This window comes from Cephus cinctus, unplaced genomic scaffold, assembly GCF_000341935.2.
Source record: "Cephus cinctus unplaced genomic scaffold, Ccin1 Ccin1_scaffold0076, whole genome shotgun sequence".
Classification (NCBI taxonomy): Eukaryota; Metazoa; Arthropoda; class Insecta; order Hymenoptera; family Cephidae; genus Cephus; species Cephus cinctus.
In genome coordinates, this window is record NW_014332817.1 from 11,396 (window position 1) to 31,929 (window position 20,534).

Below are 20,534 nucleotides of genomic sequence, written 5' to 3' on the forward strand. Positions count from 1 at the left end.
TGCACGATGACGTAGGCGTTACCTACTTCTTTATGAAGGACCGCACCTTGTTCACACACTTGTCCATGAAATTTCGCTTTCTCTTTGGCTCCGCACCAGCGGGCAGAGAAAGTAATGACCCTTGGCCCTTCGTCGAGGGTTTGTACTCGTTCGATGAGAAACTTTCATCGGAATCTAAACCCGCCCCACAGCTTTTAGCTTTGAGCAACGTCGCCTTTTCGCCTCCCGTCATTAGCAGCCTCTCTTGGACGGCCTCTACTTTGGGACCCGAAGTAACCTCAGTAGCGAGGTTAGGAGTCCCTGGATCAGGTTGCCTACTACTATCACCTAGTTCATCGAAATTAGCTGCCGATTCTAAGTCTCCGTCGACGCTTACCGATCTATTTGCTTTTGCAGAACGCGACGCGATAGATAATTCTCTGTCACTGGCCTCCTCCGAAGACGAGGCGATCCTGGTATTCTCCTGATGCGCCATTGTAGCTACCTCGAAAGTAATTTCCGTTTTAGGGTCTGCAACTGTATTCTTCACTTTGTTCCTTGGCGTTGGCATAGGATTCTCCTCCTTCTCACATGTTGGACTTAATTGAAAGTCTTCCTCTTGGACTTCGACACTTTTAGTCTGCTCTTCATTCTCCTTGGAGGGTTCTGGGATTTTGCTAGTGGTATCCACTCCCTCGATCATCTCTAAAGTACCATCCAAACTCCTTGACCGTGGTCTTGCTTTGGAAGAATCAACCTGCGCATCGTTGACGGACTCCTCGTTTTTGAGATCAGTTACAGCGCCGTCATCGTCCAAAAGACCGTCTAGACTCCTGGACCTTGGCCTAGGAAGTGGTTCAGATTCGACTACTGGTAAAACCGTCTCCTTCTCGTCCTGGTCCAGTAACTCTAGAGAACGAGAACGTGTCGAGGGTGATGGTGGATGACGAGGAGGTCTTCTTGGTATCGGACTACCTCCAGGATGAGTGTGAACGAATTTCAGTCGTGGTGAGGTGGGTGGAAGACCCATTAACCAACGGAACGGACTGGATGATTTTCTAAGCCTGTAACGAGAAAAATTTCTTTATTGAATCTAAATCTCATTAGGAAGCCTTATTAACACGATCCAAATACAGGCGTCACAACGTCGACTGCTGAACACAGTGAACGAAAACAACAAATTTCACAAGAACAATATTCATGTTGTTCAGCTAGTGCATGCGTGCTATTAAACACGGAGAGTACAGATAGGTGACGGACAGAGACATAAAAAGAACGAATATAATCATATACTAGACAAAGGATAGATCGACACCAAAGATAGAGAACATGAATGATTATTTTTATGCGCCAGACTAACCTAATGGCGATTGTCATATCGTGATTCCTAATCTTGGCTGTGAGAAAAAGAGAATGAATGCTCCAGTTAGTTGTGCTGTTTTACGGTATGAATTTTTCGTGTCGGACGTATCATTAAGAATTAACTGATTACATGAAGATAAAAAGAAATATTAGTTACCTGCTCGGTATAGCTGTGGGGGGGCCATCTAGTCAATCTCTTCCACTAGTGGAATCTTTATCACTACCTCTACTCTCGTTGCTGTGCATACGTTGATAGCTCGGTGCTTGACGTATGTTGGTACTACCTGGAGTACTTGGTGTCGTCACGTCCTTCGACGCAATACTTCTTGGAATGCCACCCAAGCCTTCCGACCTCATGGGAATCTCACCTCGCATAAACCTGTCAGTAAGATATGAGCATATTTCGTGAGTTCGATCAAATTAGCTTGCATTTCAATAAAAAAAAGTGAAATAATTAAAGATTAATTAAATCTGATAAAATTAGTATACTTCTCTTACCTTTCTAGTTTGTCTACGCAGGCATCTTGATAGTCATGGATCCAGCGTACTCCATTAAAGTGACAGACTGCCCTCATATCTTCAGGTAATTCCTCAGGTTCGGGCCATTGGAAGTTGTCTATTATGGGAATGATGTTACATTGTGACTGTAATGCTGCCACAATTTCCTGTAACATGAATCGAAAAAATAAACAATGAGCAAAATTGAAAGAAAAAATATATTAAGAGTACCGTACAAAATTAATAGACGTGATTCCTTCTTACCCTATGAACCCAGTCTTTGCACTCATTGTCCTGTATACACCTTTCCAGAGCGTTCGGTGTGAGAACAAGAAGGAAATGCTTGGCCTGCCTAATACTCTGTAGCAAATTGTTGTCGAATTTTCCAGCCTCTAGCCTCTCCACGTCAATAAAGACAGAAAAACTTCGAAGTTGTAAATGGACCTTGAGCAGACTGGCTAACTGTGATCCATTGGATCGTCTGTAGCTAACAAAGACGTCCAAGGACTTATCGGACGATTCATTCTCGCAGGAACTAAATTGATTGTGCTGCATATTCTTGATGGAATCGAGTATCCTTAGCCTGTGTATACTGTTGGTGATGGCACACTCGGAAAGTAATTGGTCCTCCGTCAAGTTCCTGATGGAATCCTTATCAACACCAGCATTGAGCATATTGTAGGTGTAGATGGAGAACTCCTGTCCAATAGACTGTAGAAAGCTATTTAAATTTCCAGTGTCCCTACTGCTATAATCAGCCATTTTCTTGAGGTTTTGAAGTTCTCTGGTAAAGCGTCTCCTTCGAATACCGTTAGTCAGTCCGATATCCTCGCGAAGATCTTGCTCAGTGAGTTGTAAAAGAAGGTCTCCGTCGACTCTGCTTTCAACAAAATTAGCTGCGCACTCTGCGAATCCTATTTGTTTAACCCACTCACGAACATCCTCTGTCGACCACAGAGGAACTTGCTGACTGAGTTTATGAGGAATCTCTTCGCCAATCAATCCTAAGGCCTGAGCGGCGTATTTGGAAGCAATGGCGTTTGGACAGCTAGCTACCTTTTTCAGCGGTTCTATTGCACCAATCGCACGAAATATTTCAGTGTTTCCTTGTTGTTTCTTGATGCCAGCTTCCATGCAGAAATGAAAGGCAGCGAGATTCCTAGCCTCTTCTCGTTTCGAGCTGAGAACTGGTACGAGTCTTTCGAGCCAGTTCTTGCTCTGGCCATGAGCGTGGGCGAGATTCGATTTTGCAAACTCGTAAGGATTGTGCGAGGTGACGAAGGGTTCGACGAGGTCAAGGGTGCCGGACTTGAGAACAGCAGCTTCGATCTCCTTGTTGGCCACGAGTACAGCAATAGCCAAACAGGCGTAGTACTTAATATTATCATCGTTGTGAAACGCCAGCGGAAACAACCACATGGGGACCTTCCTCTTGATCATTGCCTCCTGGTTCTCGGCTCCTCCGTAAAGAGACAAATTGGCCAACGCGCCAGCACAGTGCCTCAGCGTTTCCACGTCATTCTTTCTGCACTCAAACAGAACGGCATCCAGACCACCCAGTCTTATTACATCGCTGCACGTACCCTCGCTGTGCTTGAAGAGATGCTCCAGAATCCCGGTACCAACTCGTGCATGATCCACAGAGTTGGCATTTTTTGTACATACACAGGCAACATTTACCACCTTCTCCAGGCCATTCTCCACGACGTGCTCCCTGTTCTCAGTAGTGAGACACTGTTCAAGTAATCTTGCCGAGGAGAACTGTAGTTGGTGATCACTAGCAATGCAGTTGCTTATGAGTAGATCAAGTCCACCCCGTGCCCTGAGAGTATTGCACAGCGTGTATCCCAGCTCATGCCCATGGGTAGGTACAGCCCAAGCTTTTCGTATAATTTCATTGACTCTATCGAGGAGCAAGGGCGCTTTACCATTTTTACCATCATTCGCCTTGAGCCTCTCCACAAAGCTGTCTAAGAATCCAGAGTATTTAGCAATGGCACGCTCGACGTCCTGAGCGTTCGAATTTGAACACAGAAGGTCCAGGTCGTCCAGGGGCAAGGACAGAAGCTCATCCTCGGCTGGCCTGATACCGTTCATCAATTGATTTACGGCACTTGCTGCAGATATCATAGACGCCTTCGACGTGACACCTTTGGAAGCTATCGTGATACTCGATTGCGAACTGGCTGCCATGTGTTTCTCGTGATTGAAGATACCCGCCGACGTGACGGTCTGTCGTTGTTGCTGAGCCGCCATAGCTTTCTAAAAAAAAAAAAAACAACAATAACAGAATCCATCAGTATTACGTCAAGAAATTCAAGGTCTACCAGTTAACAAGCGTTCAATAACCATTCGCGAATCGAGGCTCCACTTGCGCAGCATCCTCGGCCCTCTCGGAATTACGTCGCGGCGACTTCCTACGAAAATTCAAACTGACACTCTGCAATCCGCACGGCAGCGTTTATAATCGTCAGACCCCCCCGTCAACGGGGACACGGATTCCGGGTGGCAAACTTTAATACGCCGAAAGGCCGTGGCCTCCGTGCCAATGTCTGATGCCGCTATAAAGTCAGAATTTACAACGAGAAGTCAAGAGTGAATTCTTGAAGTGCGGCCAAAACCGTTTTCGCGCATCGTGTCACAGCGTATACAAAAATAACACGTTCTATCAGTTTCCATGGCTGGAGTAACATAACAAGTATTTCACTCTCAAGTTATCTCCACGAAGTATATCCGAATATCGTCAAGTTCCTCGTAACAGTCATTAAATACGTTGGCAAGTCAAAGGTAGTATAAACGGTACTCAATAAAACGACGATACTCGACAGTCATCGAGAAAAGCTATTTTGAGCAGTTAACTAGAGGTAAACAATATCTATACCTTTTCCGAACTGAAGGAGTCGCTCTGCAGCTTCATTGTGGACGCTGCCATGTTATTGCTCTCCTGATGAGAAAGATCTCCAGCCTTAAGACTCCGTTGCTCCTGCAAGTACAAAAGGTATGGCAAACGGTTAGACAACGACTGGGGGCTCGATATTTGTTAGACGGTGAAGGGATAATGTATATACCGGGGGGGTCAAAATAGTTTTTAATTATGCCCGGTACGCAAATAGCGTTAATTGTTCGACGAGGACACGAAGATAAAGAATAGACACGGCCAACGCATAAAAATAAACATAGGAACAGCGATAAACACAGGGAGCACTGATAACTCGTAATCGGCAAGAAAACGGAGATGTCCGAATCAATTGTCTACGTGATAGGGAATTCTAAGGTTGCGAATCCTAAAGTTACCGTATTCACTTCGATGGTAACACGGCGAAAATTTTGCGAACCGTTCCGCACCGCATAGCGAGCCATGACGTTCTGACGAATTTTCTACCAGCAAGTCTGCTTCCCAACCTCATGGCTTCTGACGTATCTCGCTAAATATACACCTATAGGGCGACCGCGAATAAACCTGCCATTGATTCTTTATCCATCTTGCTTCTGTTATTCACAGATCGATAACCGTCGGCCGAAACAGCAACATTAACAAAGCCCGCGAGAGAAGAAAGAAACTATATATACATATGTATAATATACATTGTATATATCATACGTCGTGTAGTACGTCAGGGCGCGTACACATAAAAATGTCCCGAATGAATTTTCTCTCGACTTCCGAGTATACACGTACCTACACATGGCTATAGTAGTTTCGAGTGCTTTTACGATTGTCTCTGGTTACCAGCCCACGCGCAATCGCCAAAGTTCATAACAGAGATCCAGACGCTATCGTGGTCTGGAATATTCTATGAACGATGCAGACAATTTTCAAAGCTACCTCAAATCCCACGGAAGTTACAGTGAATGGAGCATACCAATTATTCTAATACAGAGGCGTCCTATGCGTCGAGTGACTTCCGAGTGGCATGTGGATTGGGTTAAGAGCGCGCGAAAAGAACTTCACGTATTACTGAGAGAGACAGAGGAAGGAAGTTCGCAGTGATAATTAACTTATAGACAATTCTTACAAATTTATCATTTGTCGCATCTTGTCCGCCGTCCTTGCGTCAACGCCAGAACGAACACTCGAAAAATATCTGAGGTTAGAAAATAATATCGTCATCGTCCGATATTAGGCGAGTCGCTAAAAAAAAATGTTCTACGCACACCTGGCGCGAGACGTTCGAACGTCTGACAAGTTCGAGCCGGTCGAGCGTCTTCGTGGAAAGTAATATCCCGATAAAAGAGAATGTCTCTATGGGCGCATAGGCCGACGTACGTAAGAGACATCGTACGACTGACTATTAGTTCGAAAGTTAAACACGAGAGGGCAGCCCGATGCAACTTTTATCGGCGGACAATATGCATAGTCGGACTTACCGAATTCTGACGGCCGAATAACTTTCCTCGTAATATATTACGATGTACGGGCCAGGGTGCACTCATGGCTGACAATAATGAAAACACGCACTTTATAAATCCTCGATGGCAGCACACGCGACGATTTGACTGTACGTCAGTTAGAAGCGGGACGTACGGGAACACTGAAAATTAAACGCGGAGAAGGTTTGACGTTTCGTAATAAAAGTTTACGCGCGACGGTGTACGGAAGAGAGAAATAGACGTCCCAATCCATCGAGTAGAAGATCGACGCGATTTAACGTATGTTTTTAAACGTCGACGCGAGGCGTCGTCCTGAACGATATCTGCGAGTATTTCGTGACGCGTAACATCGAGGCTCGATCGGTAATGTTTTTTTTTGCCGTCGCGGCAGCACGTATGATACTAGTGAGTTGAGGAACCCTGAACTCAGAAACGAAGAAGCATAGAAACACACCCCTCCAGGCAAACTGACGGCTGGTTGGACGTTTAATTTTATCGCGACGACCTATAGACGGACGGCAGGGTCCCTCCTACGTAGTGGACGAATGGTCGCGAGCGAGGACGAAGACGACGTCGTCGAGGTATGGAGGAAGGTAGAGCGCTTAGATCGCAGGGAGTGCCAAACAGGGGAGTCGGCCAATAATAACAATGCTTTCTTTTATTTAACACAGCGGCTAACGAGACTGACAAAGTAGCACGTGATACTACTGGGTCCTAATATCCGCAATGTGTTATGCAAAAGTGAGTCAACGTGGGTACTATGAAGTACTATTTTTAGCGGGGTGGTACCAGCGAGGAGAAGAAGACCTTGCGGTGGTGTATCTGGGCGATGACAAAGACCACGAGAGGGCAGCCCGTGGCAGAGGACGGCTGGAGAGATTTCCCGGAAAGGTGCGAGAGACGTGAGAATAGATGGAAAAAGGAAAATAAATGAATGTAAAGAGGGAACGAGTTGAGAGACGTAGGGAAAGAAAAAAGTTTGGGGTGCCTAGACGATTTATGAGTCATTTTCGGTGTGAGTTCCAAAAAAAAAAAAAATTAGGGAAAATTTATAGTCTGGTTCCTTGGTGAATTTAGTGCCGCGATCATTTGCGAGTCGTTCTGTACGAGGGTGACACGATCTTTTTTTTTAAATGTATTTTTCGTGTTCGTCCAAGACGCCAGCCGCTGACGTTATACAACTTTTTTTCTTACTATCTTATGATTTTTCAGGTGAGTCGAGTATTTGTATATTTTTTTTTTCTTTTAGTTAAGTCCGATTATCTTGGCTATCGGTACAAGTTTTCAACCGAGACCTTCAACAGTTCGAGAGGCAAATTGCAATTGGCAAAATTCCCTAAAATCTTCGTGCGTTAATGTCTATTCTCGTTGGAGTCCAAGAGTAAGGTCTGCTCCGTTCAACGAGAGAGTCGAGTTCGGTCGACAGATATCTTGGTGAATTTAAAAAAAAAAAAAAAAAAAAAAAAGCACTGGAAAGGATCAGACTACGAGGATTTACGAATTTTTAGGTTAAGTGGGAAAAAAAATGACGTCTAAAGTCGCGTTTCGCACGTAACTCGTATCTGCCCAATATGAACACCCAAACCTGAGTAAATCGAGTGTACACAAAATTTCAACGTCGTACAGAAAACAGCCTAAGCGTCGCGCAGCACACGAGCTCGTGGATCGATAATCGATAAATCGTAGTTATATCACAAGGCGATAATCGAACGTCGACTTTATGTTACGTGGAGTATTTTGTGCAACTTAATATCCTACCCTCGTTGCCATTATCAGTCAAAAGCCGCAAAGCACAACAAAGAGGTGCAAGGGACTCTGTGCAAAACGTGTACCGACCGTTCCCGTCTTCTCCTCGAGGTTCGCGAGCTCGTCCTGAGATTTCCCCATATTCGTTTCGTTAACACGATATGAAATTTTCGGACGCGCAGTTTTGCGATTTCGCAAAATCGGCAGGAGGCCCCTGGCAAGCCTCGTCCACTGGAGACCCATCGCGAAACTGAAGGTTCGAGTCTTGCGGCCAACCAAGTATACCAGCAAGTTCTCTACTATTGATCCCTCGAAGTTATAACGAACGTACTATACAGGATGGTTCACATCGCGCATGGTACCGAACAATCAATGAGTTCTTTCCGCGACTTGTAAATTGGCTAACGACATTTTCCAATCGATTAAAATCGCAATTTCCAGGTAACGCTGACCATCGAAAAAATTTTTTTCCAAATTCGACAGACCTTTTTTTTCAACTTTCGCAACGGAATAACCGTCTAATTACGAATAAAATAAAAAATTATTTAAAAATAAATTAAGTTGACTTTTCTGTATACAATCACGTCTGGCAACCGAGTCACATGGGTGTGGCAAGTCTGCCTTATGATTTCGTACTGCTTTAACCGAAAGAGACTATAGAAGCAATTTGGAGTCCGAGTAGCCGTCTTGTCTTGTCTGGCGCCAGCAGGATTTATATCCTTATATATATGTTGACCTGAGAATTTTTTCGGAGCAAACGCTGTACACGGATAAAAGAACTCCGTAAAAGAGTTAAATGACCCATCACGCCGAAAGAGTGTATACGAATACGTACTTGAGGTATCTTTGAACTGGAAAACTGATTTTGAAAAATATAAGGCGATTCCGGGACACTCGTGAAAACAACATTCGATTAACTTTCGAGAAGAGCTCGCTACGTGACGCTAACTTAATCAAGCCCTCGAGATTCTTAAAAAGATTTTTCAAGCTCTCGATCAATACACCAAGTGCCTGATAGACACGCGGTTTCTGGAACAGCCCCGTAAAGTAATCGATCGAAGCAGCGTCGTTCCCAACGTTTCTCCACGTGGACGCGTGAGCCTCGAATTCACACTGGTAGGTGCGGTTGTGATTTATCGTCGCAAGATAATAACAGACCATCTATAAATTCATCCACGCGATACCTCATTCAGGAATACCTGAAGCATATCACGCAAAGTAATAAATCCTGAATTATTTTAACGCGGTAGTGTCAGTATAATGAAAAAAAAAAAAAAAAAAAATTTCAAATTTTACCAAAGCGAACTAGGAGAAAAAATCAACTTTGTAAATTCATCCTGAGAGCGAGGCTAAGGGGTTTTGAAAAAGAGAGGATGTAAAAAAAAGTCAACGGGCGGGTCATGCAATTCAGCATTTGGGCCAAGGCTGACACGCTCTTATACTCTGCACAATGTGCCTCTAACGTTCCAATCCTAGTTCACTGTAGTTAGCCAGCTACAGTATCGTAGCTACTAGCAGCCCTACGCAATAAAGGGTCCTTCACAATGAGGATTTATCGTTCCGTGCACGCTTTCCATATCGTTACATAAAGCCAGTGTGGTCACGCGATTCACAGTCCTCGTGGGCGCTCGGGGCTTTTCCTCGCGTTCCGGTAGAACGTTCAGGGCCGACAATCAATGCTCGACGGTCAAAATGGAAGCGTTGGCGCGAATTAGTATTCACGTGGGTAGATAATTTCTTTATCGAAGGAGCCACGAGAATAACATCGGGCGCGGTGAGGATAGTCATAGAAAAGTTTTTCACGTATTGTTCGCTCACCCCGAGAGCCATTCTCGTTGAACGCCGTAGCGTCTGGCAGAAGTTCAAAAATTTCGCTGACTCAAAAACCTATTAGCGAGAACCGTAGGTATTCCTGATAAAACGACCTAACTTTAGAGATACGAGTGACTGAAAATATCCGCGAACATCGTCAAAGACGCAACCCCATCTCTTCTGGGACGTAGTTCGCGTCCCCCGCCGTAATTCACGAGCCTGACACATCTATCCCCGTTTTGCATACAGATTCCGATTGGCTCGTTCGCTCGAATTACAATTCTATCGTAGATTGAGTATATACGGTCCTTTCTAAAGTTGTCGGCACTCGGAGTACGCGGAGTTGGACAAAGTGAAGAAACGAAGATGCCCAAAATGGCTGAGAATACCCGCGAAGTTAACGGAGTCAACAACCTCCTACTTCTTGACTCCTGTGCTCTCTCGCATAGCGGACTTTGTGCCAAAGTATTCCTGCGCCTTCGTACGCCACTGTTAGAGACAGACTAAAGGACAGAAAAAGATATAAAGAGAGAGAGAGCGAGTCAGAGTATGTACAGAGAGCGCAGAAAGTATAAGAGATACTAGAGAACCATATACCATTATAGATATACCATTACAGATACAACAGGGGTCCATTTCTATTATCTTGGACACGATCGACCTCACGAAACGAATATTATATTCTCAGGCAGCGTCTCTGCCGATCACTTCGAAATTTCATCAACTTGGGGTCCAGTGAATATCCTCGTGACTCACCCTTGCCGAGGCGACGCTTTTCTCAGCGGAAACGCCGTCGACTTCGACGCGCGCCCTTGCCGCCGTCGCGGCGCTCTGTTCCTTGTAGGAGACGTCGCCAGCTTGAAGAGCCCTCATCTCGGCGCTGTTGGCCGTGGCTTTCTCCGCGGAGAAGCCATCGGTGACCACCTGAAGGGAAAAAAAAAAAAAAAAAAAAATTAATTATTAATCGTACAAAACATTTCCAACCGCAGCGAGTACACAAATATTCATAAGATACGGTACTACGGTGATTATCCGTCATCCGTACTATCGTCCGCGCCGAACTGTCCCCCCTCGAGATTTTTCCCGCACGTGTGTCAGTGGTGCGACCGCGTGCGCGTTTGGTTATTAATTTATCAAACGAACAGGCAGACAGTGACGAGCGACCTTGTAATTCCTAGATTACAAACAGATACGATAAGGCACGACTGTTACGACGCACTGTGCGGCAAAACTCCACAGAAGCTGCGCGTAGCCGCGAGATTCCTGAGGTTCTCGAGAAAAAAAAAAAAAAAAAAACAGAAAAAAAAGTGACTAGACTCTCGAGCGATAACGAATATGAGAAAGTAACAGCGAAGAATATAAATTAATTAGTACCATTGAAAACTCACCTTGGTCTTGGAAGCACTGGTCATTTTCTTCTGTTCGAACTTCATCGTTTCCGGACCAGCCGGTAAGTTCGTCATGTTCGTCATAGTCGGCATGTTCGTCATGTTCGTCATACTCATCGGTGGGTTCATGTTGTGAAGATTGTTAAGGGAATTGAGAGAGCTCAGCTGAGAGGGCGAGCCAACTGTCAAGGTGACAGTGCCAGTGACAGGTGGCGGTGTATCCGGGTCAGGAAACGTGACCATGGGTTCGGACATGTCGCCTTCCTCGGTTCCACTGGGATCTCTGGAAACGAATCACAATATTCAGAGTCACTGTGCGCGCACTTCGATTTCATTGAAATTCTACGACCCTCGAGCAACCCACCTGTCAACCAAGTTCTCCATGCTGCTGCGCAAATGTTGCGAGAAGTTCGTCGACATGTTCTTCTTCATTTCGCACATGCCGCGCTTCAGTTCATTGAGGCCGCTCTTCACGGAGCTGGCTTTCATCTCACTCAAAGACGAGGACGTGAGGATCCTCTGGGAGGACTTGGCCACCCTGCTCGAACTGCTGGTGCTGCTCGTCTGGCTCTGGTTCGTCAGCATCTGGCCCAAGTCAAGTAAAGTTTCATTCTATTAAAATCCAACGTGACTCATAACTCGTCGTGTGACGCGACGACCGAGTGGACCGTCTCTACCTCTTCTTCCCTCTAACATCCACGACTACCGCCATCATCCTTCCCTGGCCTCTTCCACGTACGTGTCAAGTACACTGATGCCAGAGCGCGAGAAGGATCCCTGGTAGCGCCTCGAAATTTTTTGGTAGGGAGCCAATAATAACAAAGTCTCTTGGATCCAGGTGCAATACCAATAATCGTCCCGGGATACAACGGAAAGGTGAGAACGATTCGTGCAAATATGTGAATATGTTAATGAGAAAGTAAGAGGCCAAGGCGCGACGCCGTTCCAAGGTCTCGGGAGTGTTCAGAAAATTGAAAATAACTGATCAACGAACGTCGGTGTCGGAGTTGAGGAAGTCAAGCGAACTGTTGGAGCTCACGAAAGAATCGGTAGGCGGGAGCTTCGAGACCTTCGATTCGTACGATTGCGTAATGTACCTGGACGGGTTTAAAGGGACTGAAGGTGGCGGCGGGTGAGCCGCTGTTTTCGAAGGTCGCGGCAACGTTCAGGATTAATGGACCGAGGACCGACGGGACGAAGAAGAGGAAGAGACACGCGGAGACGGGAGCATTCGAAATACCACCGATGACAGATACACGGGCGTTCGAGAGAAACAGTGAAGTGGCAACAAAATATTGGGCTTGTTTTTTTTTTCGTTTCTTCATTTTAAAAACAGTTCAGGATAATTTTCGAAAATTCTCGAATCTCGCGAATCGTCCAAGTTGGCGTTTCGGTGGCATTCCACTTTTTTTTTTTTCACGTTAAACAGCAGGATCGTCGGTACTTGAGAAGTATTTTGAAAGTCAACGATTTCCCAAAAAATGTCGTTTCCGCAAATGTCTCTATTATTTTTGGAAATTATCTCACTGAGCCAGTAACGACGAATCGGCTATGACCTGGCGCCTTTATTTTGTACACATGAATAACGGCAGGGTCCCGGCAACGTTTCGAATGGATTTCTTGGGAAAGCTCGACGATTCGACGCGCGGGCGTCGCGACGCCCGTAACTCTTACGACACGTCCACGTTGTCCGGCGCTCACGTAATCCACGTGTGCGTACAACACGCTTAAAATTATCAATCCGCTGAAGACCGGGGGGGTTCGCGGCTTTGACAAATTCGCATAGAGACAAATTTATTAACCGGCGGTCCCGACTCAATTAAACGGGTCATTGCAATTACACCGTACGCAATTAAGCAATTAATCCAGCGATAGTCGTCACGCCTACGTAACGTACGCTACCGTACAAATAAACTAGGCCTGCATTTTGTACGCACAGGTGTGCGAAATTCATATCGACGAACTTAACCAGTGCGAGAACCAAAGAAAAGTCATATCAAAGATCGTACACGCGTGCAAACGATCGTAACGCCGCGTTTCGGAGTGAGCGAAATTTTTTTTTTTTTTTTTTTTTTTAAATTTTTTTATTTTTTCATACACGTACATAATATATATCAGAGCGAAGCATCTTGGTTGCGATTTGAATTTCCTCTTTGAGCACGTGTCTGTTATGGGATATGTTTGTTTTAGGGACCTGGTGACTTGAGGATGATGAGACTGGGCGCCGTGCGCTCTACCGGCCACGAGATTATTTTTCTTCTGAAAATTCTCCATGACCGACTGCATGTCCCCATTCTCGCCCCCCTCCACCGGGAACTCCGACATCTGTAACAAAAGGCAACGATAACAATTAATTAGTCGCTCGTTATCATTTTCACGTTTTGAGCAACACGGTACAAGTTCAATTTTTTTTTTTTTCCTAACAAAATACAAGAACACAACCCAAATGTACAATCTTACACAACACGGAAGCCGAGGTCCAATATTCAAAATCTGCTCAAATACCGATCGATAGACTGTCGTGATTCTGACGTTCGATAATCGATATATCTGCTTTGACAGCTATCGACGTGTCGGCAGCATACACGGTCGTTGATCCGTATTACACAAGAGTCTGGTGCTACCACCTTCGGCAAAGGCGCCTTGATAAACTGGTACACCCACGTTGCTTTAAGCAACCCGGTAAGCAACCGAGCAACTTCGAGCAAGTAAGCGAGCGTACCCAATTACCACAGGGTAACCGGATCTTAATTTTCGTGCTTTGAATTAGTAAGGAATCTAAGCGATAATATATGCATATATACGGTACACGGGCACAGTAATGTACAATCGAGTCAACGTCATTGGCCGTATTAATTACGTCACAGTTCATAAAGACAAAGTGCATCGATGCACTTACACTTGAAGTCTTAGGCGGTAACTGATCAACGGCAAACTCACTGAACTCATCCGTCCCGCTTAGAAGGGGAAAATTGCTCACGTGACATATTTAGCCCAATAATTTAAAATCCATGCAGCTTTTTCAATGCTTGGCGAATTAATAGACACGCGCGTATGCGGCGTTTTAAGCCATTCTCGTACAATACAATTACGATCACGGCAGATGCTAATAGAGTTCGAATAATTCTTAAGGCTTGTTCGCCTATGTTTTTTCGACGGACGGCTCTTACGAAGATTTTTACGAACGCTTAATGGATACGATAACTTTTTATCATTCACATTCACGACCTTGCGACGGGAAAGACCACCGTGTTCGATGGACGGAGTGGCCGTAGTAGATAATCCCTGATTAGTTCTTTTTTTTACACATTCTTTCTCTTTCTGTGCCGCGACGCTCGTTTAGCAGGAATCCAATTCGCTTTTTATTATGCCGGTATCGCTAATGATGAATCGACGGACTTTGCCGTGATCGGAGCAACGCGGTAAATTCATTTAAATGGCATATCTCTGTATGGTGGTAGTCAAATTATTCTAATGTATGCCAAACGTCTGTGTTTCCTGACGTCCGTTAATGGCTGACAGGTCCAGATATTCTTTGCCAGAGTCACCTTGTTTACCTGTTGCGGTGGAAATCCGTGAATTCTTGTAAGCTTATTAAGAGATCTTCAATGACGTCAAATATCCTTATTGAGACACCGTCTTTATGACATGACACAAGATTCTAATGATACTATTGGATATCAATTCTTGTATTTGACATTGGTAAGTGAACACGTGGTATTTTGACATTTTTGGAAACTTTATCTCCTGACAGTTAATTTGGATAAAGACGGAAGGGGGCACGACGATGACCTATTGTACCAACATAAATTATATTTCTATCAATGGTAAGTGTTGTACGCGTTTCTGATGACGGAATTTAAAGAAAACGAAATTTTGTCAATCTTTTATCTTGCTCTGTCATATTAAAAAATATATTGGATCTTTTACGTCGAAAGTGTTCCTCAGTCTCATCTTAGCAGATATGTCCAAAGTGCGATGTTTATCCTTTACACTATTCTATTCGACGTCTCGGATCCATCGTACACAACAATGTCACGTATATATTGCAAGCGCATCACTTTCCTCGCGACCCTCTTGCTGATTCCGCGGCCTAATAACAAAAGCCGTAACGATTGGATTGCATGAGAAAAAAAACTCACTTTAATGCGCATCTATGCTGCGACGTGTGGAACAGCGGGGAGAGTAAAATCTAAAATCCCCGTGACACAGGGATCAGAGAGTTTTACGAAGAATATACATCCGTGGCATAACTCGGAGGTAAAGACAATGCAGGACTGTGAGAGTTTCACACGAAGAATACGCACCACTGCTTCAAAAACACTTGTACGTTAAACAAAACTTCACGTCACAAAGAGATGGGCTTTTACGTTGTCTCTTATTCATTGTAGCGGATGGAAAAGAGAGGATCTCGTACGAAACGAACAGTTTTTACACGACAGTTATACAGGCCCTTTCAACGTAACGAGAAAATACACAGTGTTGGTTTACCGGCGCGAGACAAGGGCCAATGTTTTCCAGACAGTTAGTACGGCTTCGTATAGTTGGCACAAAGGACGCGTTAACCGACCGCGCGTAATTCGTTCGCACGGTAACTACCAGCCCGTGGTTCGTGTCAGACTGGCCGGTTTTCGTTGGCTATGCGATGGGCCCCGTAAGAGAACGTCGCCAGCGCTCTGGCGGCGACCCCAGGAACTAGAATGCTCGACACAAACTTAGAAGCCGGCATTCGCGCACTTCTCTCTCTCACTTGGCATTCCGTATGTGGTTGGTAGCGATCGATTTGTTTTAGCTAATTTATCATATTATAGGCATAATTAAGCAGCACTGCCACATATAAATATATATAAATTCCACGTTTGGTTCACACGCGAGACGTCAATTTTTTTCCAGATCACGAAGGAATAGCGATAAAATTGACGAGGAATAATTACATTATGAAAGTGGAACTGTCATTGACCGCTACTATTAGATGCTTCACGTGTCTTCTGGGCCTTATATAACATCGGACAGCACAAAGGACAAAAAGCGTGACGGTTCCCTTACGTCGCTGTTCTACGAAACGGGCATTTATCTCTGGCCTAGTTATATGAGACTGGTTCAATAAAATTTACTCGTTACGTGTCTCGTCTCGACTGTAATTTCAACGTCGCTCTTAATAAAGCGGGAAATATTTGCACGACCGACAGAATTCTTGTTCTCCGCGAATAAAGTCAATGTACCCGTGGTCTCACCCTCGAAACATTTACGCTGGATTAGTTAGTGGCGTTCGACTATTCGCCAATATGAAGCCCGAAGGCATGTAAAAGGAATTTATTTTTTTCAACATCGTTCCAACGACCTACAGTCAGTAGACAGCTGTACGCTTTGGCTGATTTATATATCAAAGGAATGTCTGGCATTCCTTATCTCCTGTTCGTAGAACGAAAAAAAAAGAGGAATATACCATACACGTACGATGAAGCTGTATATGAAAATTGAAATTTCATTTTTGGAACTCCCATCGCCCTAAACACGTACTCGAATCGCACATTGCACCGACTAACCTTTTTCCTCGGAAAGCTGCGGAATAAACAAAGTCCTAGCCATTCGAAATACAACATGGCAGCGATACCATTTTTTAAACACACGTTCCAAATTCCCTTCAGCAGCAGCGTGTTCCGTTAAATAATTTACGAGGCTCGATGATCGCCCGAAAAACAAACAACGAACTTCATAAAGGAGCGAGACAAAGGTTGGAATGTTGTCTGGCCAGTGTACTCGGCGTGGTTTCACGGCGGAAAGCGAATAAAAGGAAGAAGGAAAAAAGCTACAATGGTTCTGTCGAAGGTAACTTTGGCAATTCCCCTTGGGGTAAAGTATTACTTTACAAAAGGTACTCGGATCATTGTGGCTATCTTTAATAACGTATGTACGTGTAGAATTCAATCCTCTATTAGGTGACTGGACGAGAGATACTTGCCGTGAAGTCTGCGAGGAGGCTTTGAACGTGAAAGGCAGATAATCTAGGTATGCGAAGTAAAGGCCTGCGAAGAGGAGGACCCTTGAGAGTTCAGCGACCCCTGCCAAGAATTCGATCAGAGAAATCTCCAGGGGGTCAAGGTACTATTTGCAATATAATTAATAGTCCGGACGTGACCGACGGAGTCTTTGGCAAATTACAAAAATATTTATTAATCTCTTCTAACCCCACCGATTAAATCCGTCTCTGACTACGTCAGAGGCTCTGCCTGTACTATCTCACCAGACTGCAGTAGGCGTCGCGCTGCAGCCAGACACAAAGAGTCGATCGGACGTCTCGACGTGTCATGCTCGTTTCCGAGGCATTCGCTTCACATCGCACAGGAGATCCCCTTAAGGATTCTAGCCTGAAAATGAGATGCATCTGGATGCTGGATACTGAATGTTAAATAAATCATTTTCACGGAGACACTTTTATTTCCTAGGACGCGTGCTTTTAAATTAACTTAAAAAAAAAAAAAAAAAATTATCGTTATTTTTACACAATTACAGAAACTCCTTAGACCTGACTAAAAATAATAATTATTTCGCGCGATCCCGCACGAATGTGTAAGCACGTTTATAAATACTAACAACCTATGAAATTACCAAGAAAAATAATCGCGATAATTGACTAAGCCATAGAAAAACCGAAAGTTCGATCAATCCTACGATACCTGAGAATCCAAATTTTGAATACCGGAAGTTCCACGATCAAAATAAAGAAATGACTAATGATCGAGCTACGATACGATTTTACGACCGAATCGACGTGATCGTAAAAATCGTTAGTCATTGCTCGAAGCGCCGGATTAACATTGGAGTAAGACTTTAGTCTACGTCATCAAGGTAAAGAGGAATGCGTCTCTCCGCAAAGATGAAAATCCTCCTTTAACCTTTTCAACGGCCACGACCGATCTCAACGAGTCTGTTCCGTGTGTCGAAGTTACGTAAGAGAAGACATACATTCGTAACCAGAAAAGGGCAGTCTCGCAATGATTTTCCTCCCTAAAGCCTCCATCGCGAAAAACGACGATCGTCCTCAAGTTAGCGCACGAAGCTAAATTTCGCATTCCCAGTATCCGGTGATAATGTCGTTAAGTACTTCACAGTACAATAATACCAGCTTCTGCGAGCTTGTTACATAACTCACCGGTACATTACGCGCGGTTCACAAGCGCTAATGGCGCAATACGCAAATAAAGCCTGATTCTCAGAAATTATCCTCACTGTCCAAATCCTCGGATGCTGCTTCACTCGTAAGAGTGACTCTCAACTTGTGTAATTAAAAAAACTTCAAATTTCTACCAAATTTGTTTTTTTCAATTAAAAAACAATTTTTCGTTTAAATTACACGTGACAAAGTCATCGAGTCGCCGCAATGATTTTGACACATAAATTTTCGTTTGCAATGTCAGCCATGACTTTTCCACGTCGACCGATCATGGCGCACCTGCCGACCACGTGCGCCGGACAACGTGGATAATCACGTGTACGCGGATTACGCTGCAACACGATGGAAGTCATCAAAACAATCAACACGATTACTCATATCCACGCTTGGTCACAGCTAGAAAACCTGACCTACTCTATCGCACGATGACGACAGGTTTGATCTCGGCATCGCGCGAGGGGTCGAGATCGAGTGTGTGACACCGAAGCCGACTTTAAACACGATGATGTCATATCTCGTAATGGCCCGTGACGTATGTTACATACTGGTACTCATCTCTTCCGTGCACACATTGAATACTTGCCAGATATTACACTACAGTGGTCACTCTTGCGAATCGCCTTGCACGAAGACCAATGACGTGTACGCTGAATCCGTGACGTCGTCGCTGTGACGTAAGACCAGACGGACAGAGATTCTCAATCGTTGTAAATATATATATATATATATATATATATATATATATATAATACAGTCAATTAAATGCAGTAAATTTTCGTTGACGACAGCGATGATAAAAAAAAATTATCTTAAGACATAAAATGAAGTAAAAATGATCCCTGTCAAGTGACTGACGAAAGTCTGTCGGTAAGGCAGAACGTTGCTGTTTCGTTTCTTCTCGGAGCTATTCGTGGCGCGAACCTTTCAAATTTCGCGGGTCATTTTACCAGGACGTGGTTATGGAGAGTCCACGTGGAGAATTCGTTGGAGAAACCCTGGCCTGCTCACGTAGGTCAATGTCGGGACTAGAGAAATCTTTCACGGATGTGAATCGACTGTTGATCTTGTTAGGTGAGAGGACTTTCTAAAGAATTGCTACGTAAAGTATTTGGAGCTACTGTTATTCTTTTTGTTTGGAACTGTCCAAAATATTTATTGCACCGATCGAGAGTGTAGTTAATTAATGGCAATTGTTTATAACGAGATAAAAATATATAACGATAAAATACAAATTTTATTTTCGACACTTACGGATTTCAAAAATGCTCCTCTCCCTTTGTACATGCTGCTGCGATATGGGTTATTCCCATGCAGATGCAGCATATTCAATCCCCTGTCGACACTCATTCATAAATTTTTTTTTTCAATGTCAAAGTAAAAGATTTCCCAAAAAAAAAAAAACTCCAACGGCACAAGAGTCTCTTGGTTGGTTGCACTTAATAATGGGTTAACCTTCGGACAACACTTCCGTAAGGGATGTAATGCTTGGTTCACTGCATTTAAAAAAAAAAACAAGAAACACCTTGAATAAACGTGAAATTAGTCACAGATACGCAAAAACCAAGTAACGTAACGAAGGAAACTTCGAGATAATTCTGAAACGCGATCTCCGATTATTTACTGGCCATTATTATTTTTTTTTTCACTGTCACTTCGCACAGGGCGACAAAATGACTTTTTCCCAAAACTCGTGTGTACCGTAAAAAAAAAAACTCGAAATACGCAATCGAACGACAAAAACAATTATTACCGAAAGCCTCGTGAATTGTTGGTAAACCTGCGCGCGACAAAGCCAACACGAAACTGCGGTTTCGCCGCGTTATCAGCGATACTTTCAAGGCTGAAAATTGTCTCATAATCATAGATAACAGCCAGTTATCTAGCACCGTTTCAGATAGTGCCGTGGATCTTTAACGTACCGGTACGATCTTATTTTGCGAACACCCGTTATACGATTTTGACATCAGTACCAAATTTTAATACGCGATTGACGGTAGATTTATTCTTGATATAATTAACATACAATACATATATATATATATACCCACGAACACTGTGTTATCGGTATAACAAATTTTCCCACAGCTTTTCAATGAAAAATCTTCAAATTTCCCGGCAATCAATTTTCGATTAATCTCACGATAACGTTGGCTCCTGATAACAGAGACAAAGAAAAATAATAAAATTTCAAAATAAATCCAATG

At 44.0% G+C, this 20,534-nt stretch overlaps 1 protein-coding gene across 2 annotated transcripts; it reads right to left on the reverse strand.

Annotated features, from left to right (window-relative positions):
* Window positions 1-767: 767 nt before the first annotated feature.
* LOC107269984 (sterile alpha and TIR motif-containing protein 1) lies at window positions 768-20,089 on the reverse strand. 2 transcript variants are annotated; one of them, XM_025087772.1, is made up of 10 exons: window positions 19,582-20,089; window positions 13,348-13,481; window positions 11,521-11,748; window positions 11,157-11,439; window positions 10,525-10,692; window positions 4,721-4,822; window positions 2,104-4,101; window positions 1,840-2,006; window positions 1,499-1,720; window positions 768-1,043 (listed from the first exon to the last, which is right to left on the reverse strand). In XM_025087772.1, the coding sequence occupies exons 1-9, from the start codon at window positions 19,675-19,677 to the stop codon at window positions 1,531-1,533; spliced, it is 3,366 nt and encodes a 1,121-aa protein (XP_024943540.1). In that variant the 5' UTR covers window positions 19,678-20,089; the 3' UTR covers window positions 768-1,043; window positions 1,499-1,530. The 2 variants fall into 2 exon arrangements, 1 of the variants encoding a protein (XP_024943540.1); XR_003060526.1 differs by lacking the exons at window positions 13,348-13,481; window positions 19,582-20,089 and adding an exon at window positions 1,340-1,376 and having other exon boundaries at window positions 817-1,043; window positions 11,521-11,746.
* Between the last annotated feature and the right edge of the window lie 445 nt (window positions 20,090-20,534).

Coding starts and splice junctions, on each gene's coding strand:
- LOC107269984 (XM_025087772.1), bottom strand. CDS start 19,677: ATGAGTGTCGACAGGGGATTGAATATGCTGCATCTGCATGGGAATAAC. Junction 10,693..11,156: donor CCAGTGCTTCCAAGACCAAG/GTGAGTTTTCAA, acceptor TTTTCCCTTCAG/GTGGTCACCGATGGCTTCTC. Junction 4,102..4,720: donor ACTCCTTCAGTTCGGAAAAG/GTATAGATATTG, acceptor TTTTTTTTTTAG/AAAGCTATGGCGGCTCAGCA.